The 21,901-nt window shown below is 46.4% G+C and overlaps 3 protein-coding genes across 13 annotated transcripts; all 3 read left to right on the plus strand.

The window, feature by feature from the left end:
- Window positions 1-378: 378 nt before the first annotated feature.
- Window positions 379-14,617, plus strand: LOC110194257 (polyunsaturated fatty acid lipoxygenase ALOX12-like). Of its 3 annotated transcripts, none has more exons than XM_020966452.2 (14): window positions 379-709; window positions 2,491-2,701; window positions 3,439-3,520; window positions 3,678-3,800; window positions 3,929-4,032; window positions 4,331-4,491; window positions 5,549-5,692; window positions 6,176-6,385; window positions 8,250-8,336; window positions 9,269-9,438; window positions 12,103-12,224; window positions 12,953-13,053; window positions 13,201-13,368; window positions 13,486-14,617. In XM_020966452.2, the coding sequence occupies exons 1-14, from the start codon at window positions 575-577 to the stop codon at window positions 13,663-13,665; spliced, it is 1,998 nt and encodes a 665-aa protein (XP_020822111.1). In that variant the 5' UTR covers window positions 379-574; the 3' UTR covers window positions 13,666-14,617. The 3 variants fall into 3 exon arrangements, with proteins under 3 accessions (XP_020822111.1, XP_020822112.1, XP_020822113.1); XM_020966453.2 differs by having other exon boundaries at window positions 380-589; XM_020966454.2 differs by lacking the exon at window positions 379-709 and having other exon boundaries at window positions 2,547-2,637.
- A 1,737-nt stretch (window positions 14,618-16,354) lies between these two features.
- Window positions 16,355-18,081, plus strand: RNASEK (ribonuclease K). The gene is made up of 3 exons (XM_020966665.2): window positions 16,355-16,576; window positions 17,382-17,461; window positions 17,635-18,081. The coding sequence occupies exons 1-3, from the start codon at window positions 16,499-16,501 to the stop codon at window positions 17,774-17,776; spliced, it is 300 nt and encodes a 99-aa protein (XP_020822324.1). The 5' UTR covers window positions 16,355-16,498; the 3' UTR covers window positions 17,777-18,081.
- A 159-nt stretch (window positions 18,082-18,240) lies between these two features.
- Window positions 18,241-21,622, plus strand: BACC1 (BPTF associated chromatin complex component 1). Of its 9 annotated transcripts, none has more exons than XM_020966658.2 (6): window positions 18,256-18,550; window positions 19,017-19,141; window positions 19,749-19,850; window positions 20,583-20,773; window positions 20,991-21,095; window positions 21,389-21,622. In XM_020966658.2, exons 1-6 carry the CDS (start codon window positions 18,530-18,532, stop codon window positions 21,451-21,453), a joined length of 609 nt encoding a protein of 202 aa, XP_020822317.1. In that variant the 5' UTR covers window positions 18,256-18,529; the 3' UTR covers window positions 21,454-21,622. The 9 variants fall into 9 exon arrangements, with proteins under 9 accessions (XP_078011733.1, XP_020822321.1, XP_078011734.1 ...); XM_020966660.2 differs by having other exon boundaries at window positions 18,258-18,550; window positions 21,393-21,622; XM_020966659.2 differs by having other exon boundaries at window positions 18,258-18,550; window positions 19,047-19,141.
- Window positions 21,623-21,901: the final 279 nt, after the last annotated feature.

Below are 21,901 nucleotides of genomic sequence, written 5' to 3' on the forward strand. Positions count from 1 at the left end.
GAGAATTATGTTGTAAAACATACGGTATCAGCTGGAAGGGGACACAGAAATCATCATGTCCTACCCTGAAAATCATCTTAAAAAACAAAAAACCAAACATAAACAAAACTTAGAAAAGTCCCTTAGTCAGACTATAAAGCTGCTTGGGATTTGGGAAATTAGCGCTGGTTTTTATAAGAAGAAACTGAGGCTATTTTCTTTCTGGCTTTTGTCGGACAGTCTATCAGCTCCCCACATTCCCCCAAAACAAAAAAGGCAAGTTTCCTGTTCCTGATAACCAAGCCCTCTTATTTCCCATCCAGGCAGTTCTAATCACCTCAAAAAAAAAAAACCCCAGAAATTCCCCCCTCCCTGCCCATTTTCCATGGCAGGTTCAGACCCATCCCCCTGGGTGGGGAAAGTGGAAGCCAAAGAGTCGGAGAAGGGTGGGGACTGTGTAGGTAAATGGGCCGGCGTGGAAGGGCTTCACTAAAAGCCTTACTCTGAGCCAAGGAGACTCACTGGACAGCAGTGGGCAGGGCTCTGAGCAACTTTCCCGTTACTCTTCTCTCGACAGCCAGAGTCTCCAGACAAAATGGGTCGCTACCGGGTACGCGTGGCCACCGGCAGCTTTGCCTTTTCGGGGTCCAACAACCAAGTGCAGCTGTGGCTGGTTGGGCTGCGGGCTGAGGCGGAACTGGGGCTGCGGCTGCGGCTATCTCGGGGACAGGTCAGTGAGGGGGTGAGGATGTGAAGAGAAGCTCTGGGAAATGGATGGTCTGAGTGCCATGGACCCGGACAGCTGAGAAAAGATCAGGAAGGGACTCTGGACTGGGGATTTTTAGTGCACTGCCATGCTGATCCTAGATTGGAAGGCAGGAAAACAACGAAGTTGGAGCATAAGGGACACCTCTCCTGGCCAATGAACTTGAACAGGAAAAAACCTTGAAAGGGTATAGTCATGAATTATGTATGGCCTTCTGGGATGCCCAGGAGAGGCCATTTACCTTGGAGTCAAAAGGCGGAGGGGTGAGGAACAGGGGAGGGACCTGTAGAAACAATGTCGGACTGGGACAGCCAGAGGATCTGGGTTAAGATGCTCCTACTCTGCCTACCAAGGATCTAGTTGGTTCCTGGGTGGCCAAATCACTTCATCTTTCTGGGAATCAGTTTCCCTCTCTAAAATGGGAGTGCCTGGCCTACATACCAGGCAGGCTTGTTATAGAAGTTCTGAAAAGCATTATGGAAATATGACATGTTCCTATTGCCCCTTTCCTGTTTGTTCTTTTCTTAGAATTTTAAAAATTATTTAGTAAAGAAAAAAATATTTTTTCTCCCTCCCATTCCCCCCCCTCCAATAAAAAGAAAGAAAAATATGCATAGTGAAGCAAACCAATTCCTAAACTGGCCATGTCCAAAACACAGGTCTTAATCTGCATCCTGAGTCCATCAAACATGAGTCCTCTGAAATGATGGTCAGTTAATCAGAGTTTTTAAGTCTTTCAAAGTTTTCTCTCTTTACAATGTTGCTACCATATGCTGTTCTATCAGTCCATACAAGTCTTCCCAAGTTTCTCTGAGTCTCCATCATTTTTTACAGCATATTGGTATTCTGTTACATTCATATATCCCCAATGTCAGTCTCTTTGATGACTGATCTCACTGCCTGTCCCTTGACCATTCTGAAAAGCTGTTCTCTGGGGCTATCACTTTTAAATGTTCTAGAATTTATTATTTGTAAGATGTGTATGAGGTAACTCACAGAAGATTAGAAAGATCTTAGACGATCTCCAGTCTAACTCTGCTATTCCTTTTACCTCTTAAAATCCTACTCATCCTTCAAGGCTCAGCTCCAATACCACATCCTTCACAGGCTTCCCAATCCTTGCCTCCCCCACTGAACTTGTGCTTTCCCCAGACTAACCACTTTTCATAAACTTACGTTACTTAAAGAAACACTTTAAAAATTTTATTTAACTGTATTGATCTCAACTACTCAACCCAAGTATAATCCTATAGCACCCATAATGGTGTGTAATGGGTACACAGAATATAAGAGATGGAAAGAATCTTAGAGATTTAATTCAATTGACCAAATATTAAGTACTTACTATGTATGAATTTACACCGTGATAATCCAACTCCTTCACTTTAAAATTGAGCCTGAGGCCCAAGCTCATATATGTTATAAGGGGCCATCTGGACCTGATTATCTCCAGCAGTAACACTGTGCATGAACTTAGTAAGCTCATTCCTCACACTCTTATCTAACAGTGACCCCCCAGACAGGAGACCTGTGAAACTTCTTTTCAAAACAGAGGCAAAGTGTCTTGAGGTCAACAGACTTAGGTTCAAATCTTACCATATGTATGACATTATTGGCAAGTCTCTTAACCTCTGAAGCTTCGGGTACCTCATTTACAAAATCTATAAAAATACATGACTTTGTGAGCTACGATTACAGTTCACTACCTCCTGATTCTTCTACCCTCCCCTCCACCCACACCCTAGATGGAGGATTTTGAAGTTGATGTCTCAGAAGACCTGGGTCCCCTCCTGTTTGTGAAGCTTCGTAAAACCCACCTTCTGCTGAAGGATGCCTGGTTCTGCAACCACATAACCGTCTGGGTATTTCAGCAGAGCATGGAGGAGAAGGAGGTAGTGTTCCCTTGCTACCGCTGGGTGCAAGGGGATGGCATCATCTGCCTGCCTGAGGCCACTGGTGAGAAGGGTGGAGTCAGGGGCAAGGAGAGGGCAGAGGACTTGGGCCTGGAAGGGAGCTTAGAGGTCATCCAAATTATTGCCCTCATTGTAAAGAAAAAGAAATTGAGGCTCATTAAAAGAATTCGACTTGACAAACCCTGGGGTGTAGTTGAAGTTAAAGTTAACGAATAAAAGGCAGTTTTTGAAGAAAGGATCAAAAGGAAGGCAGAGGACATAAGGAAGGGAAGGCACAAGGAAGGCAGAGTACAGCTAGGGGACAGGAAGTCAGAAGTAGAAGAAGCTGGAGGAAAAGTTATATGACAATTCTATGACATAATGCAGTAGCTTTACCTAGGTGAGGCTGGGGACATGAGGAAGAGAATGTACAGTGTGTGATTCTAGGGAGTTAATAACAAAAACAGTTGAAAGGCCTCTGAGTAGAAAATGTGAAGAATGTGATTTTGGAGAGTAGGAAGTATGGGAATGGGTGAGGGTTGGGTAGAGACAGAAAACACACCATCTAGAACAAGGGAAGAGGTAAGATGGGGACAGAAGGCTTGGGGTGCGGACACAGAAGACTGGGCAGCAGGTAAGAAAAGGGAAGGGTGATGGGCTTGACACAGAGGCAGAGAGGAACAGAAAATGGGGTAAGACTCAGGAAATTGGTGATCTGGAGTCCAGGGGTAGGGAGCATCTTGGAAGCACATACATGGAGATGAAGCAGGTAAGTGAGCCCTTGTTCCCATGCCTCCCCAGCTTGGATGATGAGAAATGAAGTCCAGGGCCTGTTTCAGAAACATGGAGAAGAAGAGCTGGAGGAGAGAAGGACACTCTATCGGTGATATCCCTGACCCCCTGACCCCTCAGTAACTTAAACTCTGACTTCTGGGCCCTACCTTATTAACCTGTGACCCTTGACCCTTTAGTGGCCTCTAACCTCCACTGAGCCTTGATTTTTAACCCTTCACTGACCTTCTAATTCCATGGATCTCCAGCTGGGCCACCTGGAAGGAAGGGCTACCCTTGTCAGTGGCTGCAGCATCAGAGAAAGACCTGCCTCTGGATGTGAGATTCCATGAGGGGAAGAAGATTGACTTTGAAGGGACACTGGCTGCAGGGTAGGAATGAGACCAGAGGTAAAAACGGGGTTTAGGGTGGGAGCTCCCAGGGATGACAGATATGGAGTTTTGGGGAGGAACTTTCAAACATCTAATTCCCCACTTACTTCCTTTACTCCTTATCCTAGAATGATGGATATTGCCCTTAAACGTCTGTACACCCTCCTGAGCTCCTGGAATAGCTTGGAAGATTTTGACCAAATCTTCTGGGGCAGCAAGAGTGCCCTGGCCAGTCAGTAACAGCCCCATAACCTTTCAATCCAGCCCCATCTTCTCCAACGACTCATCCATGACATTCTGTGTCCTCCCCCCCATATCAATAATACCCAACTTCCCCTGAATACTCTATCACTGCAGTCTTTCCACTGACCATCTTATCCAGAAATGGCCCTAAAGGTGACTCACTTTAGGCCTCTTTCCTGAGGGTGTCCTGGACATGTGAGGGTGGGGGGGTTCAATGCTTGGACCCTGAGGAGAGTCTGAGCATAGAGGCCCCTCAGAGTGCTGTGATCTCTGCCTTCTGCTCCCAGAGAGGGTACGCCAGTCCTGGAAGGAGGATGATTTTTTTGGCTACCAGTTCCTCAATGGTGTCAACCCTACACTGCTGAGAAGGTCCACCTCACTCCCTACTCGACTGGTGATCCCCCCAGAACTAGAGGGTCTTCAGGCCCAGCTGGAAAGAAAGCTCCAGGTAGCCCTCTCCTCTTGTTCTCCTCTCTACTCCAATCCTTTCTTCTTCCTTGTCATCTTTCTGATGACACAGAATTAAAAAGTCTTCAAGGGATCAAATTAGGTCAGTTCTAAATACATACAACACACTGCTCAAGGTTTAGGTTAAGGAATAGGGTGAAATTACAGAAGGATAACTTGATTTTTAAGAATGGAGAAACCGTAATTAAATCTTGGGAAAACACTGATCCATTACAAAAGCACAACTGGAAGAGCCAATGGCAGTAATTCATCCTCATTTTGGGGTTCTTTGGATATGTAAAATACCAGAAAGAGGGGCATGAGAGCAAAATGAACCTACTATTCTTCTGGCGAACATGGAGTATAATAAGGTAAACAAGACAGAAAAAGAGGAAATAGATGGAGACAGGGGCAGATTAACAAATGAAGACTCTCCATACGGATCTCAGTACACAGAGAGAGGAGAGGGAAGGGAGTCAAGAGAGAAAATGACTTAAGTTTCCTGGAGGAATTGGGAGGGGAGGCTTAAGAAGTGGAAAGGGTTGAGAAGAAGGAAAAGAAATTTAGGGGAAGAAGAAGACTAGTTTGGAAGTGGAAAAAGAAGGGAGATGGTAGAAGGTTTGTTTGCGGAGGGACAAGATTGTGCCAGAGAGAGAGGACAAATAGTTTGGGAGTTTGGATTGGGTATGGGAGATTAGAAGAGGGTCATGACCATTCAAACAAAGGAGCTTTAAATCTGTTTCGATATAATGTAAATGGAAAGGGTGCTGGAGTCTGAAGATTTGGTTTCTAACCCCTGCTTTGCTTTTGTAGCTGTGTGACCCTGGGCAAGTCATTTTACTTCTCTGGGCCTCAGTTTCCTCCTCTGTAAATTGAGAGGCTGAACTAGATGACCTCTAAGGTGCCTTCCAGGTTTCATATTCTATGGGTCTGGGTCTAATTAAGAATCTGGACTTCTCTTTCAGTCCTTCATGCTGATCCTTTGACTGTCCCTGGTATTAGAACTGTTGTTCCACATTCAGCTTTGAACCTTGACCTCAGACTAATATATCCCCCAGGAAGGTTGCCTGTTTGAAGCTGACTTTTCCCTGCTGGATGGAATCCAGGCCAATGTGATCCAGGGAGAGAGGCAACATCTGGCTGCTCCCCTGGTCATGTTAAAGATGGAGCCTGATGGGAAGCTGCTACCGATGGCCATCCAGGTGAGGGAACCCAGGCATCCTTCTCCCCAGCTCCCTTACTCATCCTTCCTCCACCCCACTGCCTCCCCACCAACCCATTTCCTGGGACAAAGATCTCTGACTCTCTCTCTTTTTTCTTTTTAGGCAGTTGGGGTTAAGTGACTTGCCCTGGGTCACACAGTTAAGTGTCAAGTGTTTGGTCTGAGTCCGGATTTGAACTCAGGTCCTCCTGACTTCAGGGCCGGTGCTCTATCCACTGCGCCACCTAGCTGCCCCTGACCTCTGACTCTCTGCTGTGCTTCACCAGCCCTTCTTCCTTTCAAAGACCCAGGGATCTAATGCCCTACCCATGTAGTTCAATACAAAGAGCAGTGACTAGAACAGAGGCCCTGGGTTCCCATTTACTACCTGGCTGATATTGCTCCAGTCATTTAGCCTTTCCTGGGCCTCTGAGGTCCCTTCCAGTTCTGGGTCTATGATTGTACTGATTCTTTCGTCCTCCAGCTCCAGCCTCCCTGCTCTGGCTCTCCAGACCCACCACTCTTCCTGCCCTCAGATCCCTCCCTCACTTGGCTCCTGGCCAAGGCCTGGGTCAGAAATTCTGACTTCCAGCTTCATGAGCTGCAAGCACATCTGCTGAAGACCCATTTGGTGGCTGAGGTGTTTGCTGTAGCCACCATGAGATGCCTCCCAGGGATGCACCCCATCTTCAAGGTACTCACCTTACCCTATAGCTACCCTTCACATCCCACCCCTGTGAACCTAAGGGAAAAGACTGCCAAATCCAATTAGAGGGTAACATTCAGGAATGGTTTCTTTACACCAATTAAGCATTATGTGTTTCACTTGACAGCAAAGAATCCCAGGAGGCAAATACATTAAAAGCTAAAAGAACAAGTCATTTTCTTTCTCTGGGCCTTAATTTCCTCCTCTGTTAAATGAAATGGAACTAATGATGTCTTGGGTTCTTTCTACTTCTTATTTTCTAAGGTTCTAGACTGTAGTAATGTGGACACAGTGTGTACTAAGCACTTACTGTGTGCTTGGCATTGATAAAATCTCTGAAGGATTAAGAAAGTATGTGGCCTCTGCCCTCATGAGGTTCATGATATACATATAAACCTGTAACACCATCTGTAATGAATTAGGTTCTTGCTCTTTCTTTTTAACATCTCCTCACACTCTCCCTCTCATTCCCTATCACATTCCTTCTCCTCTGTCCCTTGTCTCCCCACCCCTCCACTTTTTTCTTTTCTCTTCCTCCCTCTCTTTCACTTGCTTTTCTTTTCTTTTTTCACTTTTAATAAATACAGGAACAAACATGGCACAGGTGGGGAAAAATTTGTGGACCAGGCTACCTAAATTGGAGAACTTGTGAAGGGCAGAAGTGAGGGACTCTTAATGTATTTGGGGACCAGATTTGTGGAGATCTTGAAGGTCGTTAAGAACTTTGGACTTAATCCTGGATGAAATGAATATTTTAAGAAGATTAATGTGCGGCATGTGGAGTGGAGAGAGAATGGAGACAATGACCACAATTAGGTGGTCAGGAATAGTACAGGAATGGGGTGACAGTGAGAAGGGAGGATAGGATCTGGGACATTACAAAGGAAGGTTCAACAGGGCTGGGTGATTATAGATGGAGAACAAGGGAGGGTAAAGACTCAGCTTGTGTGAATGACAGAAGCTGAAGAGTTGGTGTGAGTAGAGACAAAATTTGGGCGATGTATGATGTGTATGGCTTTAAACAAGTTAACTTGAAACTCACTGTGTGACATTCAAGAAAAGAGAGACTTCTGGTACCTAGAAATGGAACCAAATAGCAGTGGAGACCCATGGTCCAGGCTGAAGATGTAGATTTATGTAACACATAAGTGATTGCCAAAGCCATGAAAATACGACTAAGTGTAAAAGAAGACTTGGAGAGGATGACAGAACCTTGTAGGGCACCCACCACTGGGGTCAGGAAAAAGAAGAGCCATTAATGGAAGGTAACATAGAAAGAGATGACGGATATAGATAGTAAACAATTACTCAAAGATGCAAGAAAAAAACTTCCAAGAAGATGTGGAGAAAATGAGATTAAAGACTTTGAGCTGATCAGAAGGGAGTATGCAAATGAACTTGGAATCCTAAATTTCCTCAGAAGTACATATCAGGCGACTCTCTTGCTCAAGACACTACAATAAATGACTCCTACTCCCCATCATAGTATCCTATAATTTGGCCCCACATACAAACCCTTTGCTCTAATCACTTTGGTCTTCCCAAAATATGATATGCTCAGTCTCACTTTCATACCTTTACTGATGTTTTTCCTCTTTTTGTTCCTACAAAACAACCAATCTCAAATGTCCTACTCTTCCTTCTCATCCAAGTTTCTTGTCCCTGAAAGAATCTCAAGGTCATCATTTTTATCTTTTTGTCCCTAGATCTGATCTCATGCCATACCAACCATGTAATCTGTCCACATACTTTATGATGCTCCTTGATTGCAGCCCCATTCTTGCTCAGGGTCTGCTGTCCTGTGGGACAAAAGCTTTCCCCTTTCTTATTTCCACCTGTCCTTTTCCACCAGCTCCTGATACCTCACCTCCGCTACACACTGGAGATTAACACTCGTGCCCGAACCAAGCTCATCTCTGATGGGGGAATTTTTGATCAGGTATGAAGGGGGAGGATTCAGGAGTTAGAGAAATGTGGGGGGAGTCAGGGAAGAATATGCTCCTCCACCCCAGGTCCTCTTTTTTTTTTAATCTTTAGGAACCCATGAAGATTTCTGCCTCCCACAACCTCAAATCAATGACCTGTTTCTATCTTAGTTTTAATCCAATTAAACATTTATTAAGCACCTAGTATGTACAAGGTACTATGACTATACAGATAAAACCAGACATAATCTATCTTCCATGAGCTTACAAAATGGTAGAAGAGAAGAAATATACACAAATAATTACAAATTAGAAGATGACTTAAGTACAGACAAAGGGTCAAACCATGTAAGATTCAAGAAGGAGATCATATCTACCTGGGTATGTCAAGGAAGGTAGCACCTGAGCTGGACCTCAAAGCAAAAGAAAGATTTCAATAGTTGGATGTGGAAGGATTGTATTCCACACATGGGAACACTATGCCAGTTTAGCTGGAACATACATACAGTGTATGAAGGGGGAGTAATGTGAAATAAAGTGAGAAAAGCAGGATGGAGCCAGATTAGGGAGGGCTTTGAATGCTAGGCTGAAGAATTTGTTATTTTATTCTGCAATCATAGGGAGCCACTTAAGATTGGGGGCAAAGCAATGACAGCATCAAATCTGTGCATCAGCTAGAATATTCTGGCAGTACTGGAGGATGACCTAGAAAAGAAGAGCCTGGAGGCCAGAAGGGCTATTAGAAGGTTATTTCAATAGTGCAGGCCAGAAGCAACAAGGGACATTACTAAAGTGTACCTTAACAGTCTGGCAATTGATTGGATACGAGAACGAGGGAAAAGTAAAAAATGACCTGACCCCCTTAATTCCTCCCACCCTCCTTTCTAATTTTTAAATTTGGCTCCCCACTTCCATCCCGTCCTAACTTTCCATTCAACCAACACAGGTGGTGAACACTGGTGGGGGAGGTCACCTGGATGTCCTCCGAAAGGCAACAGCTTGTCTGACCTATAGATCCCTCTGCCCTCCTGATGACCTGGCTGACCGAGGGCTTCTGGGGATTCCATCAGCTCTCTATGCTCATGATGCCCTTCGGCTCTGGGACATTATCTCCCGGTGAGGAGGTGGCACCGAGGGGAGGGATGGACAGTAAAATGGGGAACACAGGCCAAGGGATTCCAATAGTGAAGGGGCAGGTGAGAACTGGGAATTAGACAATCTAGACTTAGCCAAACAAGATGGCCAAACCTGAAAGGATATATGAAAGAATCATGAGATGGTGGCCAGGATATGAGAAAAAGAAAGTCATTGAAGGGGTTGGAGCTGTTTGCATCATCTCTGATTTTGGAGGAAAAATCATAGTTCACCTTTACATGGCATATTATAGTTTCAAATCACTTTCTCTACAACTACCTGCAAAGTAGGTAGTGCAGGTACTATAATTGTCAATGGTGAATAGTATGTCCATTTTACTACATGTGAGGAAATTGAGAAACATTTACTTGTCCTTAATCACACAATGATGAGAAATAGTCAGGGAATATGAAAAAAAAACCTTGAAATTAAAATAGAGAAAGTTGTCTAGTTAAACCTTCCAATCTAAATTGAAAGAAAAAGACATGGAGAAAGATGGGAGGAGGAGAGAGGGGAGGGAGACAGGGAGAGGGAGAGAGACAGAGACAGAGAGAGAAGCAGCTACAACATAGGAGGAAGAATACCAATAGAGATGCCCAATAATTCACAGAAGAGAGAATCCTAAAACAAACAAACAAACATAAATCCCTCAAACACGTGATACAAATGCACAAGGGCTGAATAATAAGCAAGACTACAAACTGGCACCAATGAGCCTTAGTAAGTATGATTCATGATAAGAACATTGCTATGGAAAGTTATACCTTATTCAAATGGAAAAGGATAACAGGGGGCAAAAGGTAAAAAAATGTTGTGTTAATCTCCAATTTAAGTCAGGACACTATGGTACTTCAAGTTTGGGACTTGAGATGAGACACTCAGACTCCATTTACCACTTGACAAAAGGAAGTTCACTCAATCACAGCACAGATATGATTTGCAAAGCAAACCTAGTTCCACAGCTCCCCTCACCTCCATATCAGGCACCATGGTGCACATGGTCAGAAGGAGATCTTTCCTCACAGGGCACTCAGAAGTCCACCAAACCTAAAGAGGATTGATTACTCATGGGCTGGACTTTTACATCTTAGGCCACTGGTCTTCCCAATTCTTGTGACTGTGCAACCATTTCAGTAAAAAAAAAAAATTTAGCAAGCAACTCCAATATATCTATATCTATACTTATTTATATGTGTATATTAGTACTGCATGATACTGTACTAACAAGTATGTAAACTGTAAAAGATACAAAAGTATAAATGAAAAATATGAGAGAAAGAAGAAATAATATTTGAATCAAAAAGGAGCTGCTTGAGTTTACTTCGTGAAGCAAGAGAATAGTGTTTAGAGCTGTGTAGGGGATGGACTGGAGAGAGAGGAGACACTAGAGGCAAATAAACCAATTAAGAGGCTGTGGCAATAGTCCTGGCAAACGGCAATAAAGGCAAATAGAGTGATAAAGGGCGTTGGCTGTGTGAGAAAAAGAATGATGCAGGAGATGTCACGGAAGCAGAAATGACAGGATTTGGCAGCTTGCTGGATACAGGGAGTGAGGAAGAGAGAGCAGAGTCCGAGGATAGCACCGAGGCTGCAAACCTGGTTGATTGGGAGAGCAAATTTCAAAAGCTTCAGAGAAAGCACAGAATAAGATCCCACGACCTAAAACTCTATAATCAAAGCTAGCCTAGGAAGGACAGGAAGCTCTCAAAAATGAACATCTGAGGAAGGGAACAGAAACAACGCCAAAGAGGAAAAGAGAGAATCATCTAAAGAGACTAACGCCTCTTTTGCCAACTTAGCCTTAATTGGAGGTGAACACAAAAGTATAGAACAACCCTATAAAAACAGTGTCAAGAACAGAATGACCTGACTCATAATGAATGTTAAGGACAACAAAAGGCTTTCTAAGTTATGTTTGGGCAAAAAAGGAGAGACAGGACTACTGCTCTGATAGATGGCATGATGATGGAGTGAAAGCAAAAGTACAAAACTGTTCTCCTGGTCAAGAAGAACGATATTTGGATTGGAAAGAAGAGAAGAAAAATGGTGAAAAGGAAAAACCCATGACAGGTAAAAAGAGAGCAGAAGACCCAACTCTTTTGGAAAAGTTCAAAATAGTCCAAATCAATCCCATTGCTAAACTAATGTTAGTGATGTATGAAAGGTCAGGAGAATGGGACAGATGCTACAGGACTGCAGAAGGAAAAAGGTCCCAACTGTCCAAAGAGGGAAGAGAAGGAAGAAGACTTGAGCGGAATGGATTAGCTTTCAATCTCTTAAAGGACCAGCACGTGAAGAGACACTAGATTTGTTCTGTGCCTCAAGGGGCAGCACTAGGAGCAAATGAGGGAAGTGGTAGAGAAGGAAGCCCTGCTTCCTTTGGTGTAAAGAGAAGCTACCCAACATACAAAGCTACCCAAAAGGTAATGAGATATCTCAAGAGGCAGATCTCCCCTTATTGGTGATCTTCAAATGAAGGCAGAATCACAACTTGTTGGTGATGATATGATATAGAAAGGATTTTTTTATCTGTTTAGGGTGAAAAAGTTGTTCCTTGAATTTCCTTCTAATTCTAAGATTCTCGGTGAAGTCCCACTGGTTCCCCTTCACTGGTTTCCCCTTACCTCCTTCTCTCTTGGGGAGCAGATATGTGCAAGGAACAGTCCATCTCTATTATTCAGAAGATGAGGTTGTTCAGAGTGACCCTGAGGTACAGGCTTGGTGCCAGGAGATCACTGAGATTGGGCTGTGTGGGGCCCAGGAACGAGGTAAGATTTGACATCTCCCATACTGAAAAATCATCTCTTTTTCTTCTAAACCCTTCCTAAAGACCTCTCTAAAACCCTCTGAGCTCTACTACCTTTATGAAACTTTGCAAACCTAGGGACCACTAAAGATGACCTCAGACCCCAGTCCCCTTACATTTCCCTATATCCTGACTCCTTATCACGGGTATTTACAAACAACACAGAAAGAAACAACCCCAGCCCACAAACACAAGGCACCAATAACCACATAAGGCAGATAGCATCACATGGCAGCAAGGTTCTGTTGCCAGTAGATAGATCTTAGGATCTCCATCACCTCTACTCAAGGGTAAAATTGAGAGACATTTCTTCCAACAAAGACTAAGTTCTTCCTTCCTTACCTCTAATCCTCTGCGTTCTCCAAGTAGTGTCTTTTTCTCCTACCCCTATCTGCTGCTAGACTACTACATATGGTCCATTGTCAAATATAAACTTGTATCTAAACTTACAATGTAAGGGAATTTTTTGTCAGAACACAAAAGACTTGCAAGTGAAGGAAGTGATCTACACCTCTAAATCCCTTTAAAAGTGAAGGGAGAAATAAGACTTTTGATCATACAACTTCTAAGAGCCAAAATTTTCCTAAGTCCACACATCCCAGGATCTTGGCCACCTCATGGGGCCACCCCACCAAGCCCTCATTTCTCCCTGAGTCTTTTGTTTCTTCTACAAACTCTTCTCTTTTCCAGGGTTTCCTGTCTCTTTCCAGTCCCGTGCTGAGCTCTGCCACTTTGTTACTATGTGCATCTTTACATGCACAGCCCAACACTCAGGCATTAATCAAGGACAGGTAAAGTAATTTGTACATCTGAATCCCTGAGTGTGTGTGTGTGGGGGCCAAATACACTTCTTTATTGGGGGCAGGGTTTGGAGGAAGGGAACTATGGGCTCAGATTCCTCAGTCTCTGAGTGACTTCACTCTCTCTCTCAATCACAGCTAGATTGGTATGCCTGGGTCCCTAATGCTCCATGCACTATGAGGAAGCCACCACCAACCACAAAGGATGTAACATTAGAGATGGTGATGGCCACACTACCCAATGTCCATCAGGCCTGTCTCCAGATGACTATTGCATGGCACCTGGGTCGGTTCCAGCCAGACATGGTAAGAGCCAGGGCCAACAGAGGGAATAGGGCCCAGGGGTAAGGGAATAGAATTGGCAGCGAAGGGTCTATAGACCTGAAGCTTTTGACTATGAGATGACCTTCTTCTCTGTCTCAGGTACCCCTGGGTCATCACAAGGAGGAATACTTCTCAGGACCTGGGTATAAGGCTGTGTTGAAGCGTTTCCAGGAAGACTTAAATACTCTAGAAAGGGAGATTGTGGCTCGTAATGAAGGCCTGGACCTGCCCTATTATTACCTTCAGCCAAGCAGGATAGAGAACAGTATTACTATCTAAGCCCAACATCTGGCTGACCACCACTCTGATAGGGTTGGAAAAGCCCCATTTCCTTTTCTAACCCAAGTCCTTTTACAAAAATCAGGTACAAAAGTCACAAACTTGAGGCTCTATCCCCACGTCTGACCTACCTCACTTTCTCACCCCCCTACTGAGCAGGGATCTTTCTTCTTCTGGTATAAAGCATGCTTAATATCATACTCCAAGGGTCATGGGTCATGGGTCATTAGTTTACATTCAGCTCCTTGGCAACACTCCTCTCCCACTTCCCATATATGTTTCTCATTCTCTGTTATGGGTGTTCCTGGAAAGAAATGATCTTCCTGGGGCAGGTAGGTGGTGCAGTGATTAGAGCACCAGCCCTGGAGTCAAGAGGACCTAAGTTCAAATCCAGCCTCAGATACATGATCCTCACTAGCTGTGGAAGAAATGATCTTCCCTTTGAGTCTCCTCCTGGGGCAGGCAGCCCTGCCACATCATTCTGCCCAAGAGATTTTCCCAAGAATGGGAAAGCTCCCAGTGTAACCACATACGAAGTTTCCAGTCCCCTATTCCCAGCACTGATAATCCCCTAGTTATACCACCTCACTGCTTCTGTGTCCTTACATATCTCTCACTCTTTGCCACAATCTGCAATGAATAAAGAGACACATATATACTGTAAGTCTTCTCAACCTATGTTGCTTAGAGAACAAAATAACTGCAATGCTGGCATAAGGCTACAAACTAGTACTAACTTTTACTGTATCATCCAGGTGATATTCAAGGACACAGTCATCTTCCCTGGTTCAGAATATTAGAGTAGTTCTCCAAACAGCCTTTAAAGTCTGCCATCCATGAATATAACTTAACCTCTTTTGAAGCTGTTTCTATCATCCTTCTGTACCACCACTAAGGATAATTGATTTCATGCCCTTCTTTTTGTTAATAAATTTGTCTCTTTCAAGCTTTAGGGGGATACCTTGTAGTTCCAGTATACCATAATTCACAGACTTCAGTCAGATCCTGTCTTCTTTCCAGAATGAGTAACAACTTACTTCTAAAACACTTTAAAATCATTCATAGCATCCTATGTGCATTATCCTGTGATCTTCAAAAGCCTGAGATAAACAAAAAAGCTATTATTATCCCTATTTTACACATGGATACACAGACTCAGAGGCTAAATAACTTATCCTGTCCTATATCACACAGCTAGTATCAGAGGTGACTTGAACCCAAGACTTGAGTTTCAAATCAACCTTGCTTTTTCCACTGCACCATGCTGACTCTCCAATGACAAACACTAAACCTTTTAGTCTGCTGACACAGAAGCTCTTCCAACCCAATCCTTTAATAACTTATAATGCTTCAAGACTTGTAAGGTGTTTTCTTCATAACTACCCTGTATGGTAGGAAGTATAAATAGTATTATCATCACTGACAGAGGAGAAAACTGAGACTCATAAAGGTGAATCAAATTACCCCAAATCACACAGTAAGGATCAATGGAACCCAGGCCTACTGATTACCTGTCCAGCCCTCTTTCCACTACAGCTACATTTGTCTTTCTCTGTACCAGCTTCAAGTCCGTTCTACTTTTCTGTAAGTTCATGAGCCAAAATTGAATATAGTATTCCAGGTATGGGTATATGATGGTTTTGTACAAAGGAAAGTGTAGGGTAGTGGAAAGAGTATTCAATTTAGAGAGCTGAATTCAAACTCTAAACCTGACATCAGATGACATCATGAACCTGACATCTGTTACAATGGACCCCTCCCACCCCGGGCTTAAATTTCCTTTCTGGCAAAAAAGGGGGTTGGATTATATGGCTCTCGTAGCTTTAAAGCATGGAATCTATGGCTTTCTCTCTTTGATTTCAATTGCTTTTCTTATAACTCCTAGCTTCTTAGTTGGATCACAGAAGCGCAATGACTCTAGGGGCTTGGAGCTTAACTTTGAGAAATGGTATGAAGATGCTCTTCCTAGTTCCAGTTAACGAAAAAGAAGGAACAAAGGATCTTTCCCTCTGGATATCTCAATCCCTGGTTCTTCCTACACCACCAACACTCCTCCCTACCCCCCCCACCCCACCCCAGCCCTCGCAATGAAATTTCAGAAGGCCTACTTGGCAGACCTGAAAACATAGGTTATCATCCCCATAGGACAACCAGGCCTTACGCTATATCCCTTCCAAAGCCAAAGGTGGAAATGAGTCTCATTCCCCTCCCCTCATAAGATGCACCGCCAGGCTACATCCCCCTCCACGACACTTAGGCAAGGCCTTCCCCTGCATTTTCTCATTAAGTGATAAAGCGAAATTAGGCCAATATCCAAAAAAGGCGCCTCGAATCCACGTATCCACTCACTGTTTGCTAGACTGGAGAGGCCGGTAGGCACACCTTCAGGATCACGTGACTTTGAAGTGGTTCAGTCACGTGAAGGCCCCCCTTCTTGTTTCATCCTCCTTCCGACCGTACCATATTCATGGGGGGGGAAAGAGGAGGAACAGATTCATATTTCCCCCCGGACCCAGTAAATTAGGACTTTGTAGGAGCTGGAAGTGCTGCAGATCTCATCCTCGCATTCTTTCTTTACGACGTTTTCTCCTGCCCTCCCAATCCCTAGGAATAGCCGTTCTCCGGCGCTCTAAATCTGCTTACTACCCCCCTCTGGTCCCGCCCCTTCCCCCCGCTCCGATCCCTCCCGGCTCGCGCTCCGCCCTCACTCCTGGGGAGCTCCCACGTCCATTCCGGCTTCGCTCGGTTACCTCGGTCCAGGATTCGGTTTCTTTAGACCCGCGGTCCGCTCCAGCTCCAGCTCCTGCACTGTCCGTCCGGGCCTGGGATCGCCATGGCCTCCCTCTTGTGTTGTGGGCCTAAGCTGGCCGCCTGCGGCATCGTCCTCAGCGCCTGGGGGGTGATCATGTTGGTGAGGAGGCGGAGGGAGGGCGAGACAGAATTGGGAGAATCTCTAGGACTGGGCGCGCGGAAATTCTGTGGCATCGAGGCAGTGAATGATTGAAATCCTTTTGTGGTGGGACCTGAGAGCGTTTTCGAGGAATCGGGGCGGGGGGGCGGGCTGACTCGGGGGGAGAAAGGGAAGGTAGGGAGGGGGATGAGAATTTGGGGAACTAGGAGAGGAAGGGGTGAAGTCAGACAACAGTATTAAACATCTGCTATGTGCCTGCCAACTGCTAAGCGCTGGGGATACCAAGAAAAGCAAACCACAGACTCTGCTCTCAAGGAGCTCAGTCTAATGGGATGAAGTCGAGGTTAGGGGAGCTTGAGGAACAAGAGCTGATTAAGGAAAGCGAGATTCTGAATCAGATGAAGGAGAAATCTGGGGGACAGTTTCCCCTGATTCGTCCCTGGCCCTCCAGAATGGGGTAGAAAGGCAAAGGAGGAAGTCCATCCCGTGATAGTGACGCCCCCTTGGTGAGAGAGAAGGGCGATGTGGGTGAGATCTGTTGCTGGAACTCTAGATGGGGCTTTTTGAGTTGGGGTGGGGGTGGGTGGAGGGAAGGTGGTCTCAGTTTCACCCGAGTGACATCCCGAATTAGGCGGCTGATTCTGGTTCAGTCTGAGCACATCCCTAGGTTCAGCCAGATCTGAGAGCTTGATGTTATTATGGCAACGAGAGGGTAGAAGGGCAGGTCAAGGTTGATTCGTGTGGAGTGGCCGGGAACCTATATTTCTGGTTTCACCCACCCCTTATCCACATATTCTTTCCCCAGGTCCTTCTTGGAATTTTCTTCAATGTCCATTCTGCTGTGCTAATTGAGGATGTACCTTTAACTGAGAGTGATTTTACTGAGTGAGTTGTAGGGAATGGGAGGGATTTCCTAGAGCCAGAAGCTGGAGACTTAGGCCCCCCCCAGAGCTTGGAGAGTTGGCAGAGAACCGAGAGGGCTGGACTTCAAGTACCCTGGGGACAGTGAGGACTTGGGAGGCCAAGCAGCTGTCTTCACCCTTACTTTCATCCTCCAGGAGTGGTCCTCAGAAAATCTATGAACTTTATGAACAAGTGAGCTACAACTGCTTCATTGCTGCTGGCCTCTATCTTCTCCTTGGAGGCTTCTCATTCTGCCAAGTCCGGCTCAACAAGCGCAAAGAATACATGGTCCGTTAGGACATTCCATTTCACTCTCAAGGATCTGGGGGTCCCCCTAACCCCTTACCCCATGCCTCTTATTTAAATCCCCTTCTCTCAACTTCCCCTTCCTTCTTGGGGTCCCTCCATTTCTTTCACCTTAGGCGCTGAGGGTGTTGCTGGCTGCCCTCTGGGGAATGGGTGGGGGGTGGGGAAGAGAAGGGCTTCAGTTATCCATTTTGCTCGGTTGCTTTACCCCTGTTGTGCGGGGGTGGCTCTACCTTCCCCTTCCTAGCCCCTGGGCTGTCTCTGCTAGTAACAATAAAGCGAAGGTGTTTTCTGCGGCCTCGGTGTGAGTTTGTGCTTGTGGCCCCTTCTTTCTCTAACTCCTGGGGCGCCTGTAGAGTGCGAAGGAGGGCAGGAAACCCCCGGCGCTTTGGGGGCTAGGAAGGTGGAGCGCGGAAACAAAGCAATCCCGGAGGGTGACTAGCCAGAAGCGGAAGTGTCCCGGCGCCTCGCCGGAAGCCGAGTGAGCTCCGCCTACCAAGCCCGGTAGTAAGGACGAGCTCCCGTGCCCACTGCCTTCCCTTCATGCCCCGTGGACTGAGTGTTCCCTCCGACTGATGGTGCGGGGGAGGAGCGCGAGCGCGGCGGACTCCAGGGGCCGGTGAGAAGCAGCTCGCTGAACAGAGGGGCGGGACTTCCGCGGCCGTTCGTTGGCTGGGCTGCTCCCGTTCTTTGCTCGCGCGGCAGCTGCTGCAGCTGCGTTCCCGGGAGCTGGCGTCCAGGGCCATGACGTCAGCTTCCACCAAGGTGCGCGCTCCTCCCCCCGCCCCGAGACCGAAAGAGCCAGGGTAGCCCGGGAAAGGGAGGCCAGGAGGACCCCCGCCCCTCGCCCGGAGGATAACGCCTCTCACCGGACTTGGAGAAAGGAAGCTTCTTTCTTCCCTACCCCCCCCCCAGCCTAGCTCTCTCCCACCTATTCCAGGGGAAGGATAGACCCCGGAGTTGTGGCACCTTCCTCCCCCCATCCCAGGGGAAGGGAGAATTGGGGACCCTCTGGATAGTGCTTTCTCTGGAATGGCAAAGGAGGTTGCGTGTCCCTGGTTGTTTCACTTTTCGAGCTGGGGGAAGAATGGAGACCCTTATTTAATGCTTCCCCTAGAGTGGGGGTGAGTTTTCTGGTATGACACTCCTCCCACGGGAGAACCATGCCCCAGTAAAATGCCCCTCAGAGTATGAGCCTGTGTCCTGGGCATTGTACCCCATAATCCTCTAGTGGTTGGATCCATCACCTGCCATCCTCCAGGTTGGGGAGATCTTCTCCGCTGCTGGTGCTGCCTTCACAAAGCTTGGTGAACTGACTATGCAGCTGCATCCAGTGTCGGACTCCTCCCCGGCCGGGTATGTTTGAATTGGGAGGAGAAGAGCTGAGCTGGATCCCACTGGCCCCAACCCAGGGAGGAGGGAGGATCTGGCACAGGTTGCGAGGGAAGGGACAGACACTCTCCACCGCCTCCATTCCCTGACCCCTGGTTCTCAAATTTGAGTGCCCTTGCTCTTCACTACGGGGTTAGCTCTTGGCTTACAGGTGTATGGTCTCTGTAAGACCACCGAACTATGTGACCTTGAGCACATTGTTTAAAGTTTCTGTGCCTGTTCCCTCACTGGTAAAGGCACAAGTCTTTGGGTCGCTATGAGAATCAAGTGAAATTTGTATAACTGCTTTGTAAGCTTTACCGTCCTGTACAATATCAAAGTATTACCTAAGTATTTCAGGCAGGCTCTTTTATGTTAGGGGCCAGATCACATTGAAGTAGGTTTTTCATACCTAGGGTTAAGGGAGGCAGATCAGGGGGTTTATGCAGGGTAGTTAAAATTGTTTCTGTGAGAAGGACTAAAGGGGCTCAGTGGTTTTGGAACTAAGAATCCAGAGCATGTGGTGTGTAGGGTGACTTCACCCCTCCTTCCCCTACTCCACTTCCCCATCCCCCTCTCCCCTCCTTGACAGTGCCAAGTGGACAGACACCGAGATAGAGATGCTGAGGGCTGCCGTGAAACGATTTGGGGACGATCTTAATCGCATCAGCTGTGTCATCAAGGACCGGACTGTGTGAGGGAGGGTGGTTAGACAGGGAATGGGGGGTTTGGGGGGAGGTGGACAGCTTATCTTCCCACCCTTTCTTCCTCCCCTTGTGCTACCTTTCCTGCTGTCTCTGGTCATTTTGGTAGAATGCCCCCAGGAAATGGATTAAACAATATGAGGATTACTACAGTTGAAGTGGGGATTGTTAAGATATTTTGGTAGGGTCTCCTAGGTTACTTCTGAAAGTAGTTTGCTTAGAATCTCCTAGGGTGCTTACAAAAAGTATGCTTATTGTAGGAACCCTCCTGGCCAGTTGCTTATAGGAAGACTTAGGGGATTCTTTGTATTGGGTATTTGGGCTTGTTTCCTTATGTTTACCTAGGGTGGGATTCCTACTCAGCAGATGGGTATTTATGGTCGATTTTTATAAGCCAGTGTCCATACTCTCCTGCCTGCCCTCCCCCAATCCACTCCAGTCAAATGATTCCCACTCAGGAGTTTCCTGGCATCCCAAATAGAGAAGCATGAAGCCCCCTCTCTTACTTTGTTCAGACATTTTACTTCTAAATCTAGCCTTTTTCCCCCCAAGCAGTCCAAACACTTGGAAAAGTGAAAAGTAATCTCTCCTTACTAAAAGATTAGGGATTTCTGAGCTAGAGTTTCCCAGACCACAGATTCTCATTCCCCATGTACCCTCTTCTTCATGATATCCCTTTGACACCCTTCCCTCTTTTCCCTTATCCTCTTGTCTCTCCTTAGTGCTCAAATAAAGTCTACAGTGAAACGAAAGGTATATGAAGACTCTGGCCTCCCTCTTCCAACCGAATCACCCAAGAAGGGGCCCAAGAAGGGAGCATCTAGTGTCCTGGTTCCTGCCCTACCTGTACCCCCACCCACTGGGTCTAGTGTCCCTGAAACTGGGGGCCCTCCCCCGAAGAAGCAGAAGGCTGGTGAGGGCCGTGGAGTGGTTTTTATAGGGGAGTGCTAAGGAGAAAGCTAAGCTCTGAGGCCAAACGAGCAAACTTGGAAATGAGACCAAAAGGGAGCAGTCTCCTCCCTCGACCTGTGGGGGAAGAGTGAGAGGAGGAGCTGGGAGGAGGGGGAGCTGGGGTTGGGAAGGTCTGGGGAAATTGGGGGGGGGGGACCTAGTTGATGCCTCCCTCTCAGATGTGACGCTGAGCGCCCTGAATGACTCAGATGCCAACAGTGACCTAGTGGACATTGAGGGGCTGGGGGAGGCACCCCCAGCCAAGAAACTCAACTTCGACCAGGGTAGGAGTCCTTACCCTTCCCACACTAGTGTAGGGTTGGGATTTGGGAGAGAAGGTTCTTATGCCCGGGGAACAGGGAACTTTGTTGGGGGTGGGGAAAATATGGTATAATAAAAAAGGAGTGGAGTGGAGTCACTTGACTGCTTGAGTAGGGGCTTCGTTGGTCAGGTCACTTCCTTTCTCCTCTCTCAAATGAAATCAGATGTTCTGTACGTTTTATGACAGGTAGGCATTTCCTAGGAGGGTGGGGTTGAGGGCTTTCTTTGTCTCTCCTCATTTCATTTCCTGTTCTAGACAGCCTGAAACTAGACTCTGGACTTCTCATGACCTCTGCTGATCCTCCTTTGCTCTCCCGATGACCTTCCCTTTTCTGACCCCTGACCGTTTTTTTTGTGGACCTGAGTGGAGAGCTGGAGAAAGGAAAGCTGGAGGAAAATAAATATCTGCCCTGTAGACTCTGTGTGAACACATGCCCTCTGCCCACAATGGACTTTTTTTTACAAAATCAAATAAAAACTTCACTCTTAATTTGGTGGCTTTGCCTCTATTTCATCAGAGCAGAGAACAAGGGGTTCTTCCTTCAGCGTTCAGAGATGAAAGGGTCTTCTCCCCACAGCTGCTCTAGCCACCCTGTCTGGAGCAGCACTCTCAATACTGGCATGGCTTTCCCTCAGGTGCCAATATTTCTGTGCTGCTAAAGCCAGGGGGGGCCTAGGTGGTGGTAGGAGGAGGGGTGGAGAACAAAGTTGCCGACAGAAGACTTTGTTAGTTGGAGTAGGACTTTTCCCTGAATGCTTAGGATTTCTC

This window comes from Phascolarctos cinereus, unplaced genomic scaffold (genome assembly GCF_003287225.1).
Source record: "Phascolarctos cinereus isolate Bilbo 61053 unplaced genomic scaffold, phaCin_HiC Scaffold_5;HRSCAF=322, whole genome shotgun sequence".
Lineage (NCBI taxonomy): Eukaryota > Metazoa > Chordata > Mammalia > Diprotodontia > Phascolarctidae > Phascolarctos > Phascolarctos cinereus.

What these genes read in the sequence shown, in the direction of transcription:
- RNASEK (XM_020966665.2), top strand. Translation starts at nt 16,499, where the DNA reads ATGGCCTCCCTCTTGTGTTGTGGGCCTAAGCTGGCCGCCTGCGGCATC. An exon ending in CCTGGGGGGTGATCATGTTG is followed by an intron (nt 16,577 to 17,381) that starts GTGAGGAGGCGG and finishes TTCTTTCCCCAG; the next exon opens with GTCCTTCTTGGAATTTTCTT. An exon ending in ACTGAGAGTGATTTTACTGA is followed by an intron (nt 17,462 to 17,634) that starts GTGAGTTGTAGG and finishes TTCATCCTCCAG; the next exon opens with GAGTGGTCCTCAGAAAATCT.
- LOC110194257 (XM_020966452.2), top strand. Translation starts at nt 575, where the DNA reads ATGGGTCGCTACCGGGTACGCGTGGCCACCGGCAGCTTTGCCTTTTCG. An exon ending in CTGCCTGCCTGAGGCCACTG is followed by an intron (nt 2,702 to 3,438) that starts GTGAGAAGGGTG and finishes ATGCCTCCCCAG; the next exon opens with CTTGGATGATGAGAAATGAA. An exon ending in AGCTGGAAAGAAAGCTCCAG is followed by an intron (nt 4,492 to 5,548) that starts GTAGCCCTCTCC and finishes TATATCCCCCAG; the next exon opens with GAAGGTTGCCTGTTTGAAGC.
- BACC1 (XM_078155607.1), top strand. Translation starts at nt 18,530, where the DNA reads ATGACGTCAGCTTCCACCAAG. An exon ending in GTCATCAAGGACCGGACTGT is followed by an intron (nt 19,851 to 20,582) that starts GTGAGGGAGGGT and finishes GTCTCTCCTTAG; the next exon opens with TGCTCAAATAAAGTCTACAG. An exon ending in CCCGAAGAAGCAGAAGGCTG is followed by an intron (nt 20,774 to 20,990) that starts GTGAGGGCCGTG and finishes CCTCCCTCTCAG; the next exon opens with ATGTGACGCTGAGCGCCCTG.